The following is a 20,832-nucleotide window of genomic DNA, read 5'->3' on the forward strand; positions in this document are numbered from 1 at the left end:
CATCTAGTCTGGATACAAACTGTGAAAACAGATTGAGAAAGGGACAGGACTAATATTAGCGTAGATGCCATTCTTTTTACGATGTCGCAAGTACATCGTATTTTAGGAGTAGTGTTCCTGGTTCCAGCAAATCTAAGTAATGCAGCCTAAAAATCCTTCAACGGATTTGAATAATAAAAAGTGTGTTGGTGTGTTATGTGTAGGCTAAGTTAAAAAGATTAAAGAAGTGTCTTTAATCTATATTTAAACTGGCAGAGTGTGTCTGCTTCCCGAACAGAGTTAGGGAGATTGTTCCAGAGTTTAGGTGATAGATAGGAAAAGGATCTGCCGCCCGCAGTTGATTTTGATATTCTAGGTATTATCAAATGGCCAGAGTCTTGAGAACGCAGCGGACGTGCAGGACTATAATGTGATAAGATCTCGCTCAAGTATTGAGGAGCTAAACCATTCAGGGCTTTATAGGTAATTAAGATTTTAAAATCTATCCGATGTTTGATAGGGAGCCAGTGCAGTGTTGACAGAACCGGGCTAGTGTGATCATACTTCCTAGTTCTAGTAAGGACTCTGGCTGCTGCGTTTTGGACTAGCTGAAGTTTGTTTATTAAGCGTGCAGAACAACCACCCAATAAAGCATTACAATAATCTAACCTCGAGGTCATAAACGCATGAATTAATATTTCTGCATTAGAGGTTGAAAGCATAGGTCATAATTTAGATATATTTTTAAGATGGAAAAACGCAGTTTTACAGATGCTAGAAACATGATTTTCGAAGGAAAGATTGCTGTCAAACAGCACACCTAGGTTCCTAACTGATGATGAAGAATTAACAGAGCAGCCATCAAGTGATAGGCTGTGTTCTAGATTATTATATGGGGGGTTTTTAGGTCCAATTATTAGCACCTCTGTTTTTTCAGAAAGCACTGGAGTCAGTGCTTCAAGAACCACTACACACAGACGTATGCAAGACATGGGTTTCAGCTGTCTCATTCCTTGTGTCAAGCCACTCTTGAACAGCAAACAGCGTCAGAAGCGTCTCGCCTGAGCTAAAGACAAAAAGGACTGGACTGCTGCTGAGTGGTACAAAATTATGTTCTATGATGGAAGTCAATTTTGCATTTCCTTTGGAAATCAGGGTCCCAGAGTCTGGAGGAAGAGAGGAGAGGCACAGAATCCACGTTGCTTGAGGTCCAGGGTAAAGTTTCCAAAGTGATGGTTTAGGGTGCCATATCATCTGCTCCTCTTGGTCCACTGTGTTTTCTGAGGTCCAAGGTGTGCCACAGTGCCAAAGCTACCAGTACCTGGTTTAAGGACCATGGTATCCCTTTTCCTAATTGGCCAGCAAACTGGCATGACCTTAATTGTGAAGAGGAAGATGCGATGTGCCAGACCCAACAATGCAGAAGAGATTTTTGATTTTTGCTGATATTCTAATTACATGACCAGCACCTGTAAATTGCAGGTGGTTTTTGGTTTTGCTCATAAATTTAGTTCTTCTTATTGGTTAAATGCTTTTGCATTTGTTTGTTTTACATTTCTGTCAAACCAGCCAAGGTGTGGTCAACAAGGATAATGTTTGTAAATTTCACTAAAGTAAACGTCAACCCAGAGAAAAGTGATTACTTTCATAACATAAGATGTTTTTTTTTAGTTAGGCCTTAACATAAAGGTTGACCCTGTTTGTGGGGCTAAATAAAATAGTTATTAATTTCCATGAGAGTTGGTAAGGTTTCTGTGTTGCATGGACATCACAAACTGACAATATAGGTTATATATTATTTTTACACGATCAACTGATTGCTTTTGAGAACATATACTTGATAACATATAGATTCTATTGAAGTTTAACTCTTGCTTTAAGCTTGCATACCTAGTATAGAAGAGTCTATAATAAATCCAAGCACTCTGTCAAAGCTAAATAAGCTAAATATTTTGTGAATTAATTATTCTTACTTTACAGTATCTGCACAACGTGCAGCTGAAATTTTAAGTTAATTACCAATATATTATTAGTTGGTCTTATCTTCGTTTTGTTGTGTTTTTTTGTGCTGCAAATATGGAATCTCCAAAATGACACTATTCAGACAAAATCTTTTAAACAGCTGAGCAAATATTTATTCTTTCCAGTAAATACACTACTTAAGGTCACAGATCAGAGCTTTCTGATAAACTGTTCCTATGAGCAGCTTTCCTCCATATGGTGTTGCCACTGAAGAAGCAACAATCACACTGCCGTCATCTGCATATACCTGAGTCACCCTGGGCTCTTCAGAGAGGATGTTCTCAATCTTGATAACCTATAGGAGAACATGGTTATGTTACAGATTTGTAACTCAGACACAGTTAAGAATAGACATGAAGAGTGGAAAGAGAAAGGGGAAAGACGGAAGAAATGTGGTAGCACATCAAATATGAGCATGGGCAGTAAACACTAGGCCACAGATCAAACATTTAAACATGCTGAATATATTTACACACCTCAGAACCAACTGGTTCATTTGGATCTTGTAGTACCCAACTACGACCGTTTGGGTGGCAGCCCATCCACAGATCTCCAGTTTCAGGGTCCACCTCAATGTTGTCACAGAGTGACCCCACAACAACATCCTGGGTAAGAAAAATTACCAAAACAATATTAACAAAAGCAGTCGGTTGTTGTTACTGTTATTAGATTAAAGAGATTGTTTTATTTAAAGCTAACACAGTAAAGTACACAAAAAATAAGGGTGAACATTTAATGTATTTCCGTAATTACCTTTACATGAGACAATACAGCGCTTTTCTGTATTTCCAAGACAACAATTTTGTGCTTCAGAAGATCTGCCACATACAAATGCCTGAAATGACATCTTAATTGTATTAATAACGTAATAGTAATGCAATAAATGTTTTGATAATATGCATTTGCAAATCTTTTTCCTGATACTTGCCTTTTGTCTGGAGAAATATTTATGCCGTTGGCAAGCAAGAAGCCCCCTGCCGCAACCTGCACGGTCTGAGGGCTGTAGTAGATAACTTCACACCAGGACAAAGACAGAAATTTCTCCACCATCTTGAGAATCTCATTCGTGAAGTAATGATCATTGGTGGCATAAAAGCTTTCAGTCCCCACAGCTACTATATCATTCATACTAACACATCATTCACACTTAAATAAACTGGAATTTATACTTTATAGGTCTAGGGTATGTTAAAGCAATATTGTGGTTTTATGGAGCACATACTTTTGTAGGAGTTCATGCTTGATGGTCTTGATGTACTGAAGAGTATTTTCATCCTCAATAAATTGGAAAATCTCCACTTGACCCTTGCCTTGAGGATGATTCACAACAAACAGGTATATAGCACCATCTGTAGTGAGAGATGAATTTCTATGCTATTATGCTCATTCACAATCATCTGTTATACAGTTTTAACATTTCACAATAACTGTTTCTTATGTGTGTAGGTAATGTGACAAGTGTTCAGAGTGCGTAGTCGTCGATCGCATCCTATGAGCCCTTCCCCGAACACACTGACAGGCTGTCAGGATGAGGAATCCTACCAGCACCCTGGAGCTGGTGGAAGGGATCGAGCTGGCGGATGCGGCTTGGGGGGAGAGAGCGCCGCATTTTCCCAGGACGGTGGTCCAGGAACGACGCGTGACCAGTAGGCAGGCCGACGGCTCCCTCACACCACGATGAGGCAATGCTCACTGCACGCTCTCCGCGTCAACGTGGCTGACGTTGACATCCAGCCCCGAGTGCTGGGGCCCCGACTAGACAGCAAAACCTTCCTACCGATTACTTGTGTGCACAGGGATACTCGACAAGTTCCAGCCCGTTCCGTCACCATGGCAGCTGCTCCAGATTCCTGTACACTGGAGGTACTGAAGGATCTGCCGGTTCCCGTACTCATACTGGCCGGGGTTCAACCGCCTGCTTGCCATTGTTACCCAGCCTGCCAGCCCTTGAGGGAGCCTTGAGGAAATCCTATCCCGTTTCTTGATGTTTTCCAGGAGGTGACAGAAGGGGGCTCCTTTGCCTGGGCCCAAAAGGAAGATGACCGCCTGAAACACTGCTGGCCACAAGTGAGGGCACTTGAGGGACAGGACAAGTTCCCTCTGCAAGGTGGAGAATGTGCTGGAGCTGGCCCACTCTCACCCGATGGCAGGACATCGCCAACAACATCCAGGGAATTAGAGACCGCTTTTGTTGTGTAAAGCTACAGCCAAATACATCGCCCACGAGTTGTTCCTGTTGTTCAGCTGCTTCATCATCCCCAGGGAGATATTGACCTATCAGGGAACCCCCTTCATGGCCCGGCTAATGGCTGAGCTCTGCCGGACAGGCTCGTCGAACGGTTCAATAAGACCTTGAAGCAGATGTTGCGACGAGTAGCTGCCGAGGATCGGAGGGACTGGGGCCTCATGATCCCCTATGTGCTTCAGCTGTCAACCTCTGGGGCTCCTGGATGTCGACAAAAAGGGCTGGGAGCAGCAACCAGCAGCCCATCGTACCGTGATCAAACACGTACGTCAGATGAGGGACCGAATCGATTGGGTCATGCCGCTAGTCCGGGACCATTTGAGCAAAGCCCAGCACGCCCAGCAGCGCAACTACAATCGGGCCGTCCAACCACGGAGTTCCAGCCTGAGACCGGGTCATGGTCCTCGTCCGAGCGAGTCAGCCCTGTTACCTACCACCTACGGCAACCATCGAAGGGCCGTACAGATCTACCACATCAATCTGCTCAAGAAGTGGGTCGGGACTGAGGACCAGGTTGCTGCACTCGCTGTCTCCGAGTCCGTGGTTGTGGATATCAACCCGTAGCTGTTGGCTGCCCAGAAGAAGGAACTCCATCACCTGATCGGTCAGTTCTCCAATGTGTTCCAGAGGGTCGCCTGCAAGCTATAGAGGTTGAGATCCAGCAAATGCTGAAGTTTGGGGTAATTGAGCCGTCCATGGTCCAGCCCCATCATCATGGTTCAAAACCAGACGGCACCCTGTGCTGCTGCAACAACTTCTGACGCCTAAACGAGGTCCCCGAGTTCAACGGCTACCCCATGCCCCGTGTTGACGAGCTGCTTGACCGCCTGGGAAGGGCTCGGTACATCTCGACCCTAAACCACTAGAAAGTCTACTGGCAAGTCCCCTATCTGAGTCCGCCAAGCCCAAGACTGAGAGGCTATAAAGCCCCACATGGAGGAACGCCGTGTTGAGCTGCAACTCCATGGCGAAAGGACTAACACTGCCTCTCCTTCTCTCTCTCTCTCTCTCTCCCAGACAGCAGCTTGTGACCGATCTCTGCACCAGAGAACCCACGGACCCACTACACCAAGAAGGAGCACTTTGAAGCACTGGAGCACCAAGTCACTGTCTTCTCACCACCCACATATACTGTAGGTCTTTAATTTGAGCCCTCCTTGTTGTGTGATTCTTCTGCCCATCACAGTAATATTATGTGATATCAACATATAGACCATTTGATATAGATATCAAGTATAGACCGTTCATAAAGGAATAAACTTTTTCTTGTTTATGTACACATTTAATGAAAGAAAATGGCAAACCTTTGTCATCCGTGTACAGGCTGATTCCATGCGGATTAAAAGAGTCCTTGTCAAAGTCTCCCTTGATGTTCAGTGCTTTAATTTTCATTTTAGAATCCAACAGATTCAGGGTGTAGATCTTCCCAGGGTCATCTGAATAGGATGGTAAGGCTGGTTGTTTCAGGCACTAAGAATAAATAGTTGCATTTTCTTACCGGTCAAATGTATTTAATTAAGCGTACTTCAATAACCAGGTGCTTTTAGTTTTATGACGTACGGTGCTCAGAAAGGCCAGTCCATTTTCAAGTATTGTGATATCTTCAGCCCCACATTCTGTTTAAAACAAGTGTCAGAAACATATGCCTCTTCGAATGTATTACAAAAACGCTCTTTACTCAGTTACAGAATAAATGAAAAAAGCAAAACAGTACAAAACTAGCACTATACTTTTTCTTTCTTTTTTTGAAAAAAATGCATTTATAATTGTATAAAAGACTACATTAGGTCCAGCCTTGTAAGTTCAGTCCATGACACGTGACCAGAAAACATGGCAATCAGTCCAGAGTTTACCTATGCCCTCTATGTGGTGACAGTTTGGAAGGTAGTTCTGAGTAAGTTCTCTGTAGTAAAGTACTGAATGCCTGTAAAGAACACAAAACAATATATAGTCATATACAATCTATACTGCTATGATTATTGCCATGTGCAATAACATATAAACACTGATTAAAAACATTTAGGCTTTTTTATGTCAAAAGGCCCAGTTATGTAAATAAGTAGCGGCAAAGATCAGAACAGCATGTAAGTCAAAGAAAATATAAATTCTATCAACCAAACATATCAACCAACCTTACTGTAATGGTTCTTTCTCCGATCAAAATCGCAAGAGCTGCAGCAAACAGCGAGAGAACTGCTAACTTACCCATACTGTCTGAAACTCTTGCACTGCCTCTAGCGCACAAACATATAACTAACCCTTCAGTGTTGCCATGTCCGCTTTTTATGCGCAATTGTGGGTGTTTTTTAATGGCTTTACTAGCCTCTGCCCTTTTTCATTTGTGCTTACAAAAGGTGATTCTTTTTATTTTTTGGTAAAAATTTTTAAAACACTGATCTACACCGAAATGTTTTGCTCATTTTTGCTTATTTTGCTTGTTCATCGTAATATTTGTCGACCTCCTGTTTAATTTTACTTTGTTAATTCCCAGATATGACCCAGTTGCGCTTTCTTTATTAACGGCTGTTTCGTTCAAGGACGTGGTTTCTGGTTGTGCTTTTCCTCCCCTAAACATGCATTTAACGTGCAAACCAACTTTGACATGTTTCACTTTTTACGCAGAATGTGTTTATGCAGACTATTATTGAAAGGGCGTTTGTAAAGCAATATGCCGCTGTAGTAGCGTGGATCGGTCAGTAGTCGGCACTATTACATATTATTTTCATACTAATTCCATTTGCTATTGTAAATTAGGTATTTGTGTTATTTATTTGTGCTGTGACTGGTTCAGCCTTTTATTTATAGCTCAGCAAGTTTGCAGCAATATCAGTGGAATGTTAAAGTTATGGCAGAACCTCTAAAGCAGATTCTGAGCCGGCTTAAAAGTGACAAAATTGGATTAAATGTGATATACTTCTGTGTGTGTTTTCCGAGAAAAAGTCACAGTCAGGCTTACCACAGTGCTTTATATAAACTGTATGATGTGGAGCAAAAATCCCAACCGGTGATATAATCAAGCACAATGAATACATTAATACATTTGTAATTTTATCCAGTTCTAAACAAGTAAACTTAACAAGGGGGATTTAAAGACTCATACGCAAGTAGAATTTGAATTCAAGAACCATATCCATATTAATAAAATCTGGTAGACTTCTTTGAACCAGTACAGCACCTTCTCCTCTACTGATTTTAACAATGCACTAGAAGCTTCTTTGCCTGCAGGTGCCACATTCAGCAACATGATGTAACTGTACATTTTTAGCATACTAATTACTTTGATAAAATGCCACATTGTAATGTAGTTGACAAATAACATGCCCAATAACTGTTTTTTTTAAATAATTTATTTTAGTTTCAAATCTTTTCTGCTGTAACTACTCACCATATATTGAATTTTCTAATCCTCTTATATCAATATGAATAACAACAAGAACAATTAAATTAGTCTGATAAAGCATGCATTCACAATTATTAAAAAAATTTATTTGCATACATAGCATGCCACAATTAATAGGAGGCCATAAAAATGCATAATTATTATTTTAAACATGTTACAAATAATGCTGCTTCCACTGCTTACCTTTCATCTCATCTAACCAAAAGCATTTACATTGTAAAGTAACTAAGATTTCTAGTAGCATAGTATAGAGAATAGTAGCATGACTATTTACTGTTTGATAATGAAACAAAATATGTTGGAATAAATGAGTTTGAAGACATAACTTGGTTGTTTTAGCTTCATATGAGGACACTCAATTACAAACTACATGTATATGACAAACAATATACATGAAATTAAGAATAAACATTATACATACACAATATAAACAATTATACACTTTGAATATGAGTTCTTAATAACTGTCTTCTTTATATAATGTGTTTAATCGATTTTTCAGAATGAAGTCAATGAATATTTTGTCAATTTCTTTTCCATTGTTTTTTAGCAAGATGTACAGCCATTGCTGCATAAATAACATTGGGGTAACCTCTACCTTTTTAATTAAAATTCCAAGATATTGAACCTTCCCTTAACTATGACATTGTCGAATAGTGTCTTTTTTATTTCTCTATCAACAATATATACAATGATATAATATAAGAGAAAAAAAGTGGTATAGAGATAACAGGGCACCCCTGCCCAATTCCTTTAAAAATATCAAATGTAGTCTGACGGACTTTTACCACAGCAAAAGAGAAGACAAATGTTTGTCAGCTGTGAACACTTATATGCAAATCAGCATACTTAAATGCGTTGTTCGGTGGTGTCAGGAGCCTTTGTGTTTTTGTCATCAAGACATTATATCATAAGCATAAGGTGAAATACTTTTTTAAGTAAACTATGCCTCTGACAATAGCAAGCTACAGAAGCGTTTCTAGAAAAGGCATCTACACCCTTTGCAGAAGCCACGGCTTACCTAAGTGTGTGACTCTCAAGTTACTTTGAACTGTCAGGCTCTGAGTGTTGTACTGGGGTGTGGCTTTAAGAAAACTGAAAAACCTGCCCTGCTAGTTACACAGCACACGCGGTAATCACTGTTCACATTCAAATGAAACTGCTGTTACATTTGTTAGCACACACACTGGTTGCACAAGTGCTTCGTTCTCACTGTGGATTTAACTTGCACCAATAATACAGAGTTTTGCCCCGAAATAGGTTACTGAATTCATATCTGATGGGAGGACATGTGACAACGTAGAAAATAGACTCATTCCCCATGGAAACAAACTGGAGTAGCTCGGAAATAGCTCCTCTTCCACCAAGCAAGCTCAGTATGGTCTGTGTTCTAATTTTGCTCACGATGGTCTCTTTACAATCGCCATTCCACAGTTTTACAGAAGAAAAAAAGAAATATTTTCAGCTGCATAGTTGCAAATAGAAATACTTTCTCATGGTCCAGCTGAAAAAAATGTAACCAGGTTTTTATATTCATTATAGTTTTAATAACACAATTTGAGGCACTATTTACGTGAGGGGCCTCATTAAGCAATTTTCTAAAATATTTGTGACCCTGGACCACAAAACCATGAGAATATAAACCATTATATCACGTTGTATGGTTTGTTTGGAGCAGATACAACTATTTAAAAATCTGGAATATGAGCGTGCAAAAAAAGATTAAATATTAAAAACAACGCCAAATGAAGTTCAAATAAAATTAAAAAAATTGTTTTGGTATATTAAGGTAGGATAATTACAAAATATCTTCATGGAACACGATCTTTACTTATCATAATTATTATTTTTTTTTTTTTGGCATAAAAGAAAATAGGATCATTTTGACCGTGTATACAGTGTATGGTTGCCTATTTCTACAAATGCTACGTGCTACTTATGACTGGTTTTGTGGTCTAGGGTCACGTTTGTCATTCGCTTGCTATCCAACCATCTTAATTCATGTGCACACTTGTAAACATGGATCAAACCGACTCATCGCGATACTACGAAGATAATAATACACTTCGCGTTGATTTTAGAGTTAATCGTCATATTATCACAATGAAACGTAGTCTAAGCGGGAAGACCTTGGTGACATAATTTATGGAAACACAAGGGCTGAGGACATGGAAGGAAAAGTGGAGGGAAAATGGTGCACCACTGAATCACGAACTGGCTCTCGTGCAATCACAGACAACTTGAAGTCAGCCGTCGCCTTGGTTACCTTTGACGTCACGTGGCCCAGCCTTGTCTCGGCTCCTGGGGCTGGTCTGATTGGAGGGAAACCCCGTGGATTAGCCCGACAGCCGTGAGAATCAGCTGTGAGCCGCGGTTAGCTTAGCTCCAACAGGACCGTCGTTATTCCCAGACACTCAGGTAAGAGAATCCACCAGATCGGGGTACGTTCCATGCGCATTGCTCCCGTTTTTGCCGTTTTATCATTCGCGCCGAGAAAAGAAACGCAAACGGCGATGGACGACGCTAGGCACACGGGACTGAATAGCTACTGATGCTAACGTGCTGAAAATGAACAATAAGCCTTTGCTTGGCAGATCTAGGCCGCCCCTTTTTGTTTCTTCCTCTTGATACGTTATGTGATGTTGTCGAGCTTTCAGTTAAAATTTACGGCTAAAGTGACTCGTTGTGTAGTTTAGATCACAATCTGTTCATCCCTTGCCGTTTTCCGTGTGTGTCCTTGTGAAAAAATAGTGTTTCGGTGTATTTTCGCTGCTAAAACAAGCCGAAGCCTTTTTTGTCTCAGCCCTCAATCCTGCCACATCCAGGTAACTACTTTTTCCTGTTATGCTAACAAATGTAAAAGCTGCTCTCTCTATCTTCGATGGTTTCTGGAAACGTTATTCGGTTGATATTATCAAACGAGCTTCCAGCATGCGTTGTAATCGAGAGACCCGCCTGACACACATCGCCTCCGTTTGCTCTATCGCTTTTATCGACACGCAGAATTCGCGCAAATCATCAAAAACGCATTGGTGGTGTCTTGACATTACAGAAAGCAGCGGGGTTTTTTTCCCCCTCTGTGAGGTCAGTCAGCCGTGGAGATGGGCAGGGCAGACCTTCCTTCATCATACGGCTTAGCCAACAAGCTAACTTGCTTTTAATCTGAAAGCAGCGGTAAAATATGTCACCGTGACATTTTAGCTGGGCACATTCGATGTATTGCGGAGCAGCGCTGTTTTTTTTTGTGTGCACTGCACAACGAAACATTCCTAATAAGTCCCACAGCTGTAAGTTAGTCTGATATTGTTGGTTAAGCTTTGTGTAGTCAGCAAGTCACCTAGTGAGACAGCGACGGGTGTTTTAGCGCATGGCAACCTCGAAAAGGATAGTTCACCCAATTTTTTTTACTCGACATTATGTTTGAAAAAACGTTTTACAGTATTTCGTGGAACGCGTTCAGTTTGGCGGACTGACAGCTTCAGTCACCGTTGACGAACATTAAGCATGTTTTTTCCCCCTCATACAATGAAAATGAATGGTGATTGAATCTCTCGCTATTGGTGGTCCACGGAAGAAAGAAAGTAATTTGGAAAGCCACGAGGTTGAATTCAAGATGACAGAATGTTCTTTTTTTTTTTTTTGATGGTGAACTATCCCTTTAAGACACAATATGTAAAGCGCGTGAATGGGTAGCTATGGGAACTGGGCGTGGTTGTCGAGAACAGCACATCCGCATATTTCTTCGCACTGTAATGCGACCCCGGAGGGAAAATACTTACGGTATAACTTTCTTTTTTCCTTTTGCTGTGTGCAAGATTGGCATCTAGTATTTTTGATCACATCGTTTGATGTTTGGAAAGTGCTTTTTGTTTCCTTCCGTTTCTCTTCTGCTTTCACTTTTTGATATGAAACTAAAGGCTTTCCGTAATTTAGATGAAAGTAATGGCACGGGCAGATAGCACCTATCTGACCGTTTGTTGTAGATTTTCTGTTGCGTAATCACGAAAACGATGTTATACATTTTTTACGTATTTTATGTAATATGCATGGCGTTATATAATGTGCATTGTCAAGAGGAAAAGCACAGCAGCACATCCTGTGATATGCCAGCAAAATTGATTTACTGCTGTGGAATTTTGCAGCACTTCCGCAAGGATGATTGTCCAGTGTTCTTGCATATATTCAATAATAAAAAATAAATAAATGAAAAAGAACAGATACATGAATGTTACAGCACATTTGTGAGTGTGTGTGTGTATATATATATATATATATAAATATAAAATATGTATGTGTGTGGGTTTGTGCAAAGCTCTTGAAATTGATTTAAATTAGTTTGGTCTAAAACTAACCTTTCAGGGTTGGCTCGTAAGTACTCCGTTACACCTTAAATAAACCAGATTTGGTGTCTGAGTGAACTCTGTGACTCTTTTTTTTTTTTTTTTTCTCCCCTAGCACTGAGCAGCCATGGACAAGAGCGAGCTAGTGCAAAAAGCCAAGCTGGCCGAGCAGGCAGAGCGCTATGATGACATGGCAGCCGCTATGAAGTCCGTCACTGAGGGTGACATTGAACTGTCTAACGAGGAACGCAACCTGCTCTCGGTGGCTTACAAGAACGTGGTGGGTGCCCGCCGCTCCTCCTGGAGAGTGGTCTCCAGCATCGAGCAGAAGACGGAGGGCAGCGATAAGAAGCAGCAAATGGTCAAGGAATATCGGGAAAAGATCGAGAAGGAGTTGAAGGAGATCTGCAATGACGTACTGGTAAGGATCTTACAACTGAGATAATCCAATCGTTTTTATTCTGACTTAGAGATACGCACAATATACGCACATTTGCTCTTGTCCCTGTTTCTTTATTCCAAGTGTTGGTGGGTAACGTAAGTTGATAATCCTGCTTGCATTAATTACTCATCATGAGCAAAGGCCCTCTTTCAGCCAAGCCTATTAGTCCAGGCCTGATCTCATTTGTTCCAACGCATGCACAGGTGTCCTTACCTTGGGACGGTTATTGTAGTCCTGTTGACAGATTTAATGGGTCAGGGTCTATTTAACTTCTGTTTTAGCCGTTTTTATATAGATTCTGTATAGCGTGGAATCCACATTCCATAGACACTACGTAATGAAGTTCATAAACACAGAATTAGAAATATTAAAAAGCTAGAACATTCAGACTTCAGCTGGTCTAATGCCTTTAAACCAGGTCATACACAGAAAGTGGGTTCACTGTGATTATTTGAATTTAGGGTGAAATGTGTCTCTAAATTTAAAGTCATTGTGAATCATTCTAAGCAATCCACTTCCATAATCCAATGGATTTTTGACTTTTATCAGTATTCTCAATGTAATATAGATTAATAAGTAGATCAAAAGTTGCTCTTTTCAGACTTAGTAAATTTGCTAAAACGTGGGTTGGTTATTTTATTTGTCAGTTAACATTTAAATAGCTTGCACATTTTAAGTAATAGTAGCAGGACAGAAAAGTTGGTTGTAAATGTTTTGGATATAAGAATTATCGTGAGAGCCTTTATACACATGCTCAAATGGTTATGGATAAATTCACTTCTAAAAAAAATAAAAAAAAATAAAAACTTGTCAAAACACACCCCAGTATAAAGTAAAAAGATAAAAATATGCATTAGTAATTAAAAAACCTTTTTGTTTTATTAACTTGCCTGTTTTTTGCAGTTGTGCCACTAGACTGAGTGAGTTCAACCGTTGATTAAAAAAAAACACTGAGTTGTGCAAGAAACATATCACCAAGTCTTTGAACGTTACAGAAGACGTGAGTTTTAAGTCCACTTCAACTCAGTAAGCCATAAGCGAAGTCCCCTGAGAAACACACTCACTCCGAGGCTTTGGCCAATGTCTGAGTAAGTGAGAGAGGCTGCTAATTAGCTTTTAGCAGCTGCTTTGGTGGGAGAGAAGAGGCTATGTAATGAGGTGTGGGAAGTGAAGAGGCCTCCAGAGAGCATGAGGATGGCTGTGGTTGTGGACCAAACATGGGCACAGTACAACACTTACAGCTGCTTGTAGATGAGCACGACTTTTCATTAGGACAGTATTTGTTTTCTTCTCTTTCTTCTTCCTCAGGTCCTGGTGACGATGAGCTCAAACCTAAGTAGCATAGGTATTTTGGCCAGGCTTCCTGATGTGTTTGAAAGGAGGGGATAAATTGACGTTGTGTGCACATGGCATGAAAGTGGCTGAAGGCCACAGAGCTGTGTTACCGCACAGGTTGAGTCACCTCTAATCCCATAATGACAGCAGCTGAGCTCCTGTTTTTTGGGCCACTGACCTGTAGCTCTCCACATTACAGCCAAAAGGGCTTTTTACTTTCGCTGCTTTTGCATTTTGGAGAATGAAACGAGACTATGATGTCATGTGAATTCCAACGTATTACATAATGTTGATTTAGTAGTTTGAAACCCTTACTGTGTGTCCTACACAGACATGATGGGACAAGATTTTTTTAGCAGAAAGTGCAGAAAGCACAAATGCCATGCAGTGCGACACAATCGCAGCCAATTAGCAAAGTACATGAACATGTATCTCGGTTTTCACACTCCTAATGCAAAAACCATGCTTTATTTACTTCAGTGAGGTTTTTTATTTGTCGTGTAGGATTTATTAAACGTTTTGTGATAATACCAAAGGAATGGGTTTGGTTCAGTAGAAATGTAGTGACAGATAAATGTGCTCGCTCTCGGTTAGGACACTGTTCTTAACCATTTCAGAGAAGTTACCATGGGAGGGCTGTTGCTCTTTAATTTTTAATTTTTTTTTGTATGTTAAGAAATGGTGTTTGACATAGTTAAATTAAATCATGATTACAGCTTTTTGTAATCAGGCGAACTTCAATCATTTCAATAGCAATCCAAGCAAATGGGAATTTTGCATGGGAATGGACGATTTCCCCACACAGATTTTACAAAGGTCACACAGATTTGGAAAAATCTTGATTTGAAAGTGACTCTCATACATCACTGCACTGACAATAGACAGTGGGATTAAAAAAAACCCTGTTAATGTAGCTTCATATTGTTTAATATTGCAGAGGAGGTGAGTGGCAGTTGGCAGCTCACACTTTGTCACTATTTACACACCAAATGAAAAGATAAAACCGCTCACCTGACGCAAGCTGCTGCGATCTCCCATCCACATGTCTTGACTTGATAAAGACTGGAGAAGCAGATGGTTATGCAAACCCTTAACTGTGTATCTGTCAGCTTTAGGGCTACATTATGGAATTGCGTTCTGATGCCGTGCATTACCCCCCACCATTAAAAGCACAAGTAGGTCATTGGTTCATCAGTGACAATTGACTTAACAAGGTTAAGTTACTAGTTTTAATTGAAATGCCTAAATGATTTCTCGGATTACGGAAGTCCATGCGCATTTTGCACCTATGAAGTCCTGTGATTTTGACCCTTGATGTGATCAAGGTCACAGACGTTTGAGGCGAGAACACGTGTGCTCCATATTTATTAGCGTGACCTTGACAGAATCAGTTTGCTGCAATAAAACTTCCTCCATCTTTAAGGTAGTCTGTTAGGTCGTCGTTGGAAAATTTAAGCCACAAGCCTGTGGTTCTGTAGGGTGGCTACAATCAGGCCAGTCGAGCTGTGAACAAGCCCAGCAAGCTCAATGACCTAGTTCCACAAGCTCTAGCTCACACAGCATAGTCAATTTTCCCATTCTCCCCTTCCTCCCTCCCTCCCTCTCTCCCCTCAACAAAGTCTCAGAAGCATCTGTGAAACTGCAGTCCTGCCTCGAGCCGTCGGGCCTCTGTCAACCCTAAAGGCAACTCAAGGTTGTTGTCTAAAAATGCCCAGAATGCTGAAATTCTAGAAACCACATTGTTGGGACTAAGTAAAGGGTCTTTTAGTGTGAAGGGTGTTTACTCTAAATGGCATCTCAGTGCTGGACTCCTTTTGCTCGAGAGGTTTCATGGTTTCACCTGGGCCTCTTTTTGTAACGGCGTGCCGTCAAACGAGTTTTACAGAGCTCTATCTTATCTGTTCATCTCTATACTACTGTTGACTCTTGTTCCACTCTGGACTACTTCCCCTCCTTTTCTTACTACCACACTGAAACCAGGACATGAAACTCTTCGACAAAACGCTAATATGGATTTTTCTCCTTTTGTCTGTGTCTCACAGGTTCTTCTGGACAAGTACCTCATCCCAAAAGCGACCCCTGCTGAAAGTAAAGTCTTCTATCTGAAAATGAAAGGCGATTACTTTCGCTACTTAGCGGAGGTGGCTGTGGGAGAGGAGAAAAGCTGTAAGCCATTCTCTTAAGTCTATCCTTAAAATTTAAAGGAAAACTTCATCCAATAACTCACTCAGATTGTTCAATTCAAACCAATAGGACTTTTTATTTTTCTCCCATTTTTGGGCCTTAAATTGAAAGTTACTTGGTGCAGAATTGTTTGTTTTGGATTTCATTGACATGACTGTAAACAAAAGATATTCTTTGTTCAATTAAATGATAGAAGTGAATTTTGTATATTTAAATGTATTAGAAAGATGGAGATGGATGTCTAGCACCCCCTGGAGCTCCTTATATCGTTAAATCCGGTTAACAATGTCAGATTGTGTTAGCTAGTTAATCATGTAGGCATTTGAACAATGCAGCGCGGCTCTCAAAGCTGCGGTAGTGACTAGTCTCCACCATCTGCCTCTGAACGCTCTAACTTCTGCTAAAAATGTAACGCTTCCGCAAAATGTTGACACGAAGCCAAGCTTGAGAGGAAGTAAGAGGGTCTGGGTGTTTTGTTTTTTTTTGTTGTTTTTTTGACCCATTCATAAACTCCATTCATCTTTTTTTTTTTTTTTTTTTTTTTTTTTTTTTTTTTTATGAAGTAATGAATGCTTTCATTTCAGCATTTATTTGATCAAAAGTGGCAGGAAAATGTTTCTGTAAAATAAATGCTATTCTTTAATACAATTTTGTTCTTCTAAAAATCCAGAAGAGATTGTCATGGTTCCATAATACGCAAAAATCAGCATATAAGAATGATTTTAAGCATCATGCCAGACTGAATAATGGAGTAACGATGCTGAAAATTCGGCTTTGCCACAGCATTAAATGACATTTAAATGGTATTAAATAGAAGATATTAGTTTTTTAAATCGTAGCAATTTTTCACAATAAAACAATTACGTATTTTTGATCAAATAAATGCATCCTTGATGAGCACAGGACTTAAAAATAAACAAACAAACAAATGTATATATCTACTGACCCTAAAGGTTTCAGTTGTAGTTTTAGGTGATTACCAGACTCTCTGTTCACAGGCGGGTTCTATTTAAAGCAGATACTATATAAACCTTGAAATGGTTTGCTCTCCATTGTCTGTCTTGGTAGGACTGCGGTGTGCATAACAGGAAGAATCATGCGGCAGTCTTCCTGTGCCAGGAGGTTGACAGGCTCTCTGGGTGTGGCTTTAGGATTCGGTTATGGGAAAGAGAGGGAGAAGAAATAATAAAAGGAGGGTCTTTAGGCCTACAGGGGAAATGGTTAGCGGTCTGATTTCCTTCCTTCATTGGAACAGGTGCAGACATGTGCGTCCACCTCACTGAATGAATGAGAGCCTGTGCGTGGGCGGAGCTCCAGAGCCGCTTCACAGCTTGTCGGATTCCTGTTCCGTCTTGTTAAGAAGGAAATGGAATATAATCTTTTTTTGTTGTTGATGTGGTCGTTTCTCACTCAACGCCATCAGATATTTAGTACTCTCTGTACTCTTGGTAGAAATGGTGTTGACTGAAAGGCCCTACGTGATGTAAAGTCTTATATCTGAAGATCTTGCGGTTTATTAAGAGATGCTAGAAGCAGAGTACAATCAAAATAGAAACAGGTGTGGGTCTTCGTGTCTAAGTCATGGGTTACACATAGCGAAAGCAGAGTGCCTCTGTAAACTTGCCTGGATGGATTAAAAAAATGTATTTATAACCTGAAATCAATTTTACAGTTGGTGATTGCAGTACATTCTCAGAAATACAGGTTCAATTGTTTAATCCTGATAGGTACAAAAAGTGTACCTTTTAAAGAGGTACCGCCCTAGTGACAGATTTTGTACCTTTTATTTCTGAGAGTGTAGGATGGAAGCGCTAGTAAAAAAAATAATAATAATTTGAGATGATTTAAATAGGTAAAATAGTTTTGTAAAGTAAAAATCTTTAGGTGGTTGATCAGAATAACTCAATTTCTCCTCTTTATATTTATTTATTAAATGTAATATTAAAAGTGCTTAGTGCTAAGCTTTAGAATTTTTTTTTTTTTTTTTTTTTACTAAAACTGTCCCAACCGGAAAGTTTGTGCTTTAACGCCACCTAGTGGAAAAAAATAATTGAATTTGTTCACAGCAAGAAGTGTTTGTTCATATCAGCTGAAAAGACTTTTTTTTTTGTTGCTTAAGCCTCATTTCATTTTACTTTTTGAATTGATTCAAAATTGAATAAACCAATATAAAACAAACTGTACTCAAGTTTAAATATTCTGTGCACAATGTGAGCGTGCAAAGTTTAAATTGAAATTTCAAGTCATAGTTCAGTTTTGTTGAAATGGTAGTCATTATATAAACGGTTACGAAATGTTTTATTTATTTTTAAGCCTATTATGTTGTCCTATATAAGCCTATATCATCAAATCTTATAAATATTCAATTACATTCACACAATTTTCTCTTTGTATCTCCAGCTATCATTGGCAGTTCACAGGAGGCCTACAAGGATGCCTTTGAAATCAGCAAGGCAGAGATGCAGCCCACACACCCCATTCGTCTGGGCCTTGCTCTCAATTTCTCCGTATTTTATTACGAGATTCTCAACGCGCCCGACCAGGCCTGTAAGCTTGCCAAAACGGTAAGGTTAACACACACCCACACGCACACAGGCTAATAAACAACATAGAAGAGAACAATTATTTCATCTAAATGTCGGTTGGTTGATCTGTTTCTCCTAGGCTTTTGATGAGGCCATTGCAGAGCTTGATTCACTGAATGAAGAGTCATACAAAGACAGCACATTGATCATGCAGCTACTGCGGGACAATTTGACAGTGAGTGTCTGTTTAACAGCAGGTTAAATTAAGACCGTTTACCATGTTAATTTAGTCTAGTTAATATTTAGTAACTAAAGATTTAAGGCCCGTTCACACAGAGGACGCCTAGCTATTAGTGTTCACACCAGCTGACGATAACATTGTTTATTGGGAACATTTGCTGGAGTTATAATCTGCTGTTTTTAAATCTTCTTTCTTTCTTCTTTCTTTTTCTTTTAAAGTCAGAGTGAATTTTTATTGATCGTCATTGTTTCATTATTAATCACCTGCAATAAATTGTTCTGATTCCAACAATATTGGTATAGCTTATATATAATGTAACTATAGGATATAAACACCTTTATTTAGGTGATGTTTATACTTATCCGAGCTTAAAAGAAAGCTAACTAGGAGCAGATGTTAAGGTGTTCGAACTGATGAGTGACTAGTGTCCTTTCCTCCGTTTCGCAGCTGTGGACTTCAGATAACCAGGGCGACGGCGAGGACACCGAGGAGGGCCGGGAAAACTGAGTCTCGCTCTGTCCGTCCTTCCCCTGTTATTCACCTGCCATCGTTCCAGCTCACCATCAACACTGAGACCACCTCATCGTCGACTTCTGTCTCTTTTAGTTCTTTTACTCTCGCGCCTTCCTTGCTTTCTTCCTTCCCTGTCATTGTGGGGGTTTTTTTCTAAGGATTTGTGTAACGGGAGGTGGGTGGGAGGGGTTAAATAGGGGTGGGTGGGCGTCGGGATGCGGCCCGGAGGCGGGGGACCGGGAGGGGATGAGGTTTGTCTGCTGTTAACCTTGTTTTCTCCGTGGGGAGCTCTAGGTTGTCGCATTAGCGCGGAAGGTATGCGGGTGAGGCAAGTTCTCAGCTCATGCAAAGTTGCAAGTTTAAACCCTTTTGTTATTCGTATACTGTATGTAAATCTCTTTCAAGGAGTCATTTGTCATGGTCATTATGTACACCTGCAATTTAAGCGTCTGCATTATAAACAGCCCTTGTCTTCGAGTAGAGGTGAGGATAGCAGTGCTAGTCTTTAGCTAGGAAAAGAGCAACAGCGGCGTCATACAGTGAACTGCTCGCTCTCGCGCGTCCTGCAAAATGATGGGCGAAAAAGAAGTTACATTCCATTTATTGTCACTTTTAAGTTTCTTATTCCAGGCATTTGGTGCCCAGCAAAAGGCATTTACTTATTCCCTGTTAATTACGAGGTATAGAGGACCCTAAGAACAAAGAGCACATATTGCTTGATACTGTTACTGTATGACTGTACAAGCAGAGCAGTAGGAAAAACTAGTGTGATTTAGCTCTCCAGTAAATGTTTTTTTTTTAATTTTTCTCCTTTTTTCCATTCATTTCTTTTGATACTTGCCTAATTTGCATGTGGCTATGAAGTAGTTAATATGGGGAGGAAAGGGAGTATTGTCGGGCTGGCTAGCTTTGTGTCATGTCTCTGGAATTTTCATACAGAACACCCAAGCATAAATGTTATTTGGAGGGAAAATATGTAATTTCATGTAAGTGGATTAAAAAAATAATTTAACACAATGATTTTACCATGTCGTGTTTTTTCTTTTTATTGTTATTTTAGTTTAAGTGTAATGTGTCTGACCATATGTGACCCTGGACAACAAAACCTGTCTTATGTTGCATGAGCATATTTGTAGCAATAGCCAAAAATACATTAATATAAATTTCCTACCACGGATATATCAAAATGTAATTTTTGATTAGTAATATGCCTTATATGCTTATGCTTTGCTAAGAACTTCATTTGGACAATTATTTATGTTTGGGGGGTTTTCACCCTCAGATTATAGAAATAGTTGAAACAAACCATACGTCAACGGAAAGCTTATTTTTTTCAGGTTTAAGATTATGAATAAATCTCAGTTTTGAAAAACTGACACATGGTTTTGTGGTCCATGCTCACATATTAGATTTACGTAAAATGGGTATCGAATACATTCTTAAATGAATAATGTGATTTAAATGATAGTCATCAGGTAAAAATGACAGCAGCAGTTCAAAAGTTTGTGGTCAGTTATTTATTTTTTTTACATATTTTTTTTAGCACAATAAGTAAAATAAATTGTAATGGAAAAAATATAACCTTTAAAAGTTAATCAAAATTTGA

General features: G+C 39.7%; 2 protein-coding genes across 3 annotated transcripts; one reads left to right on the forward strand and one right to left on the reverse strand.

The window, feature by feature from the left end:
* Positions 1 to 2,089: 2,089 nt before the first annotated feature.
* On the reverse strand, positions 2,090 to 6,537 carry LOC122360743 (serum paraoxonase/arylesterase 2-like). Its single transcript, XM_043261581.1, has 9 exons — positions 6,379 to 6,537; positions 6,100 to 6,170; positions 5,807 to 5,862; positions 5,551 to 5,716; positions 3,224 to 3,350; positions 2,930 to 3,130; positions 2,755 to 2,836; positions 2,478 to 2,606; positions 2,090 to 2,296 (listed from the first exon to the last, which is right to left on the reverse strand). Exons 1-9 carry the CDS (start codon positions 6,453 to 6,455, stop codon positions 2,135 to 2,137), a joined length of 1,071 nt encoding a protein of 356 aa, XP_043117516.1. The 5' UTR covers positions 6,456 to 6,537; the 3' UTR covers positions 2,090 to 2,134.
* A 3,370-nt stretch (positions 6,538 to 9,907) lies between these two features.
* On the forward strand, positions 9,908 to 20,243 carry ywhabl (tyrosine 3-monooxygenase/tryptophan 5-monooxygenase activation protein, beta polypeptide like). 2 transcript variants are annotated; one of them, XM_043261583.1, is made up of 6 exons: positions 9,908 to 10,064; positions 12,102 to 12,407; positions 15,806 to 15,929; positions 18,348 to 18,511; positions 18,612 to 18,707; positions 19,161 to 20,243. In XM_043261583.1, the coding sequence occupies exons 2-6, from the start codon at positions 12,114 to 12,116 to the stop codon at positions 19,218 to 19,220; spliced, it is 738 nt and encodes a 245-aa protein (XP_043117518.1). In that variant the 5' UTR covers positions 9,908 to 10,064; positions 12,102 to 12,113; the 3' UTR covers positions 19,221 to 20,243. The 2 variants fall into 2 exon arrangements, with proteins under 2 accessions (XP_043117518.1, XP_043117519.1); XM_043261584.1 differs by lacking the exon at positions 9,908 to 10,064 and adding an exon at positions 10,195 to 10,471.
* The last annotated feature ends 589 nt before the right edge of the window (positions 20,244 to 20,832 follow it).

The sequence above is a fragment of the Puntigrus tetrazona genome, chromosome 16 (assembly GCF_018831695.1).
Source record: "Puntigrus tetrazona isolate hp1 chromosome 16, ASM1883169v1, whole genome shotgun sequence".
Taxonomy (NCBI): domain Eukaryota; kingdom Metazoa; phylum Chordata; class Actinopteri; order Cypriniformes; family Cyprinidae; genus Puntigrus; species Puntigrus tetrazona.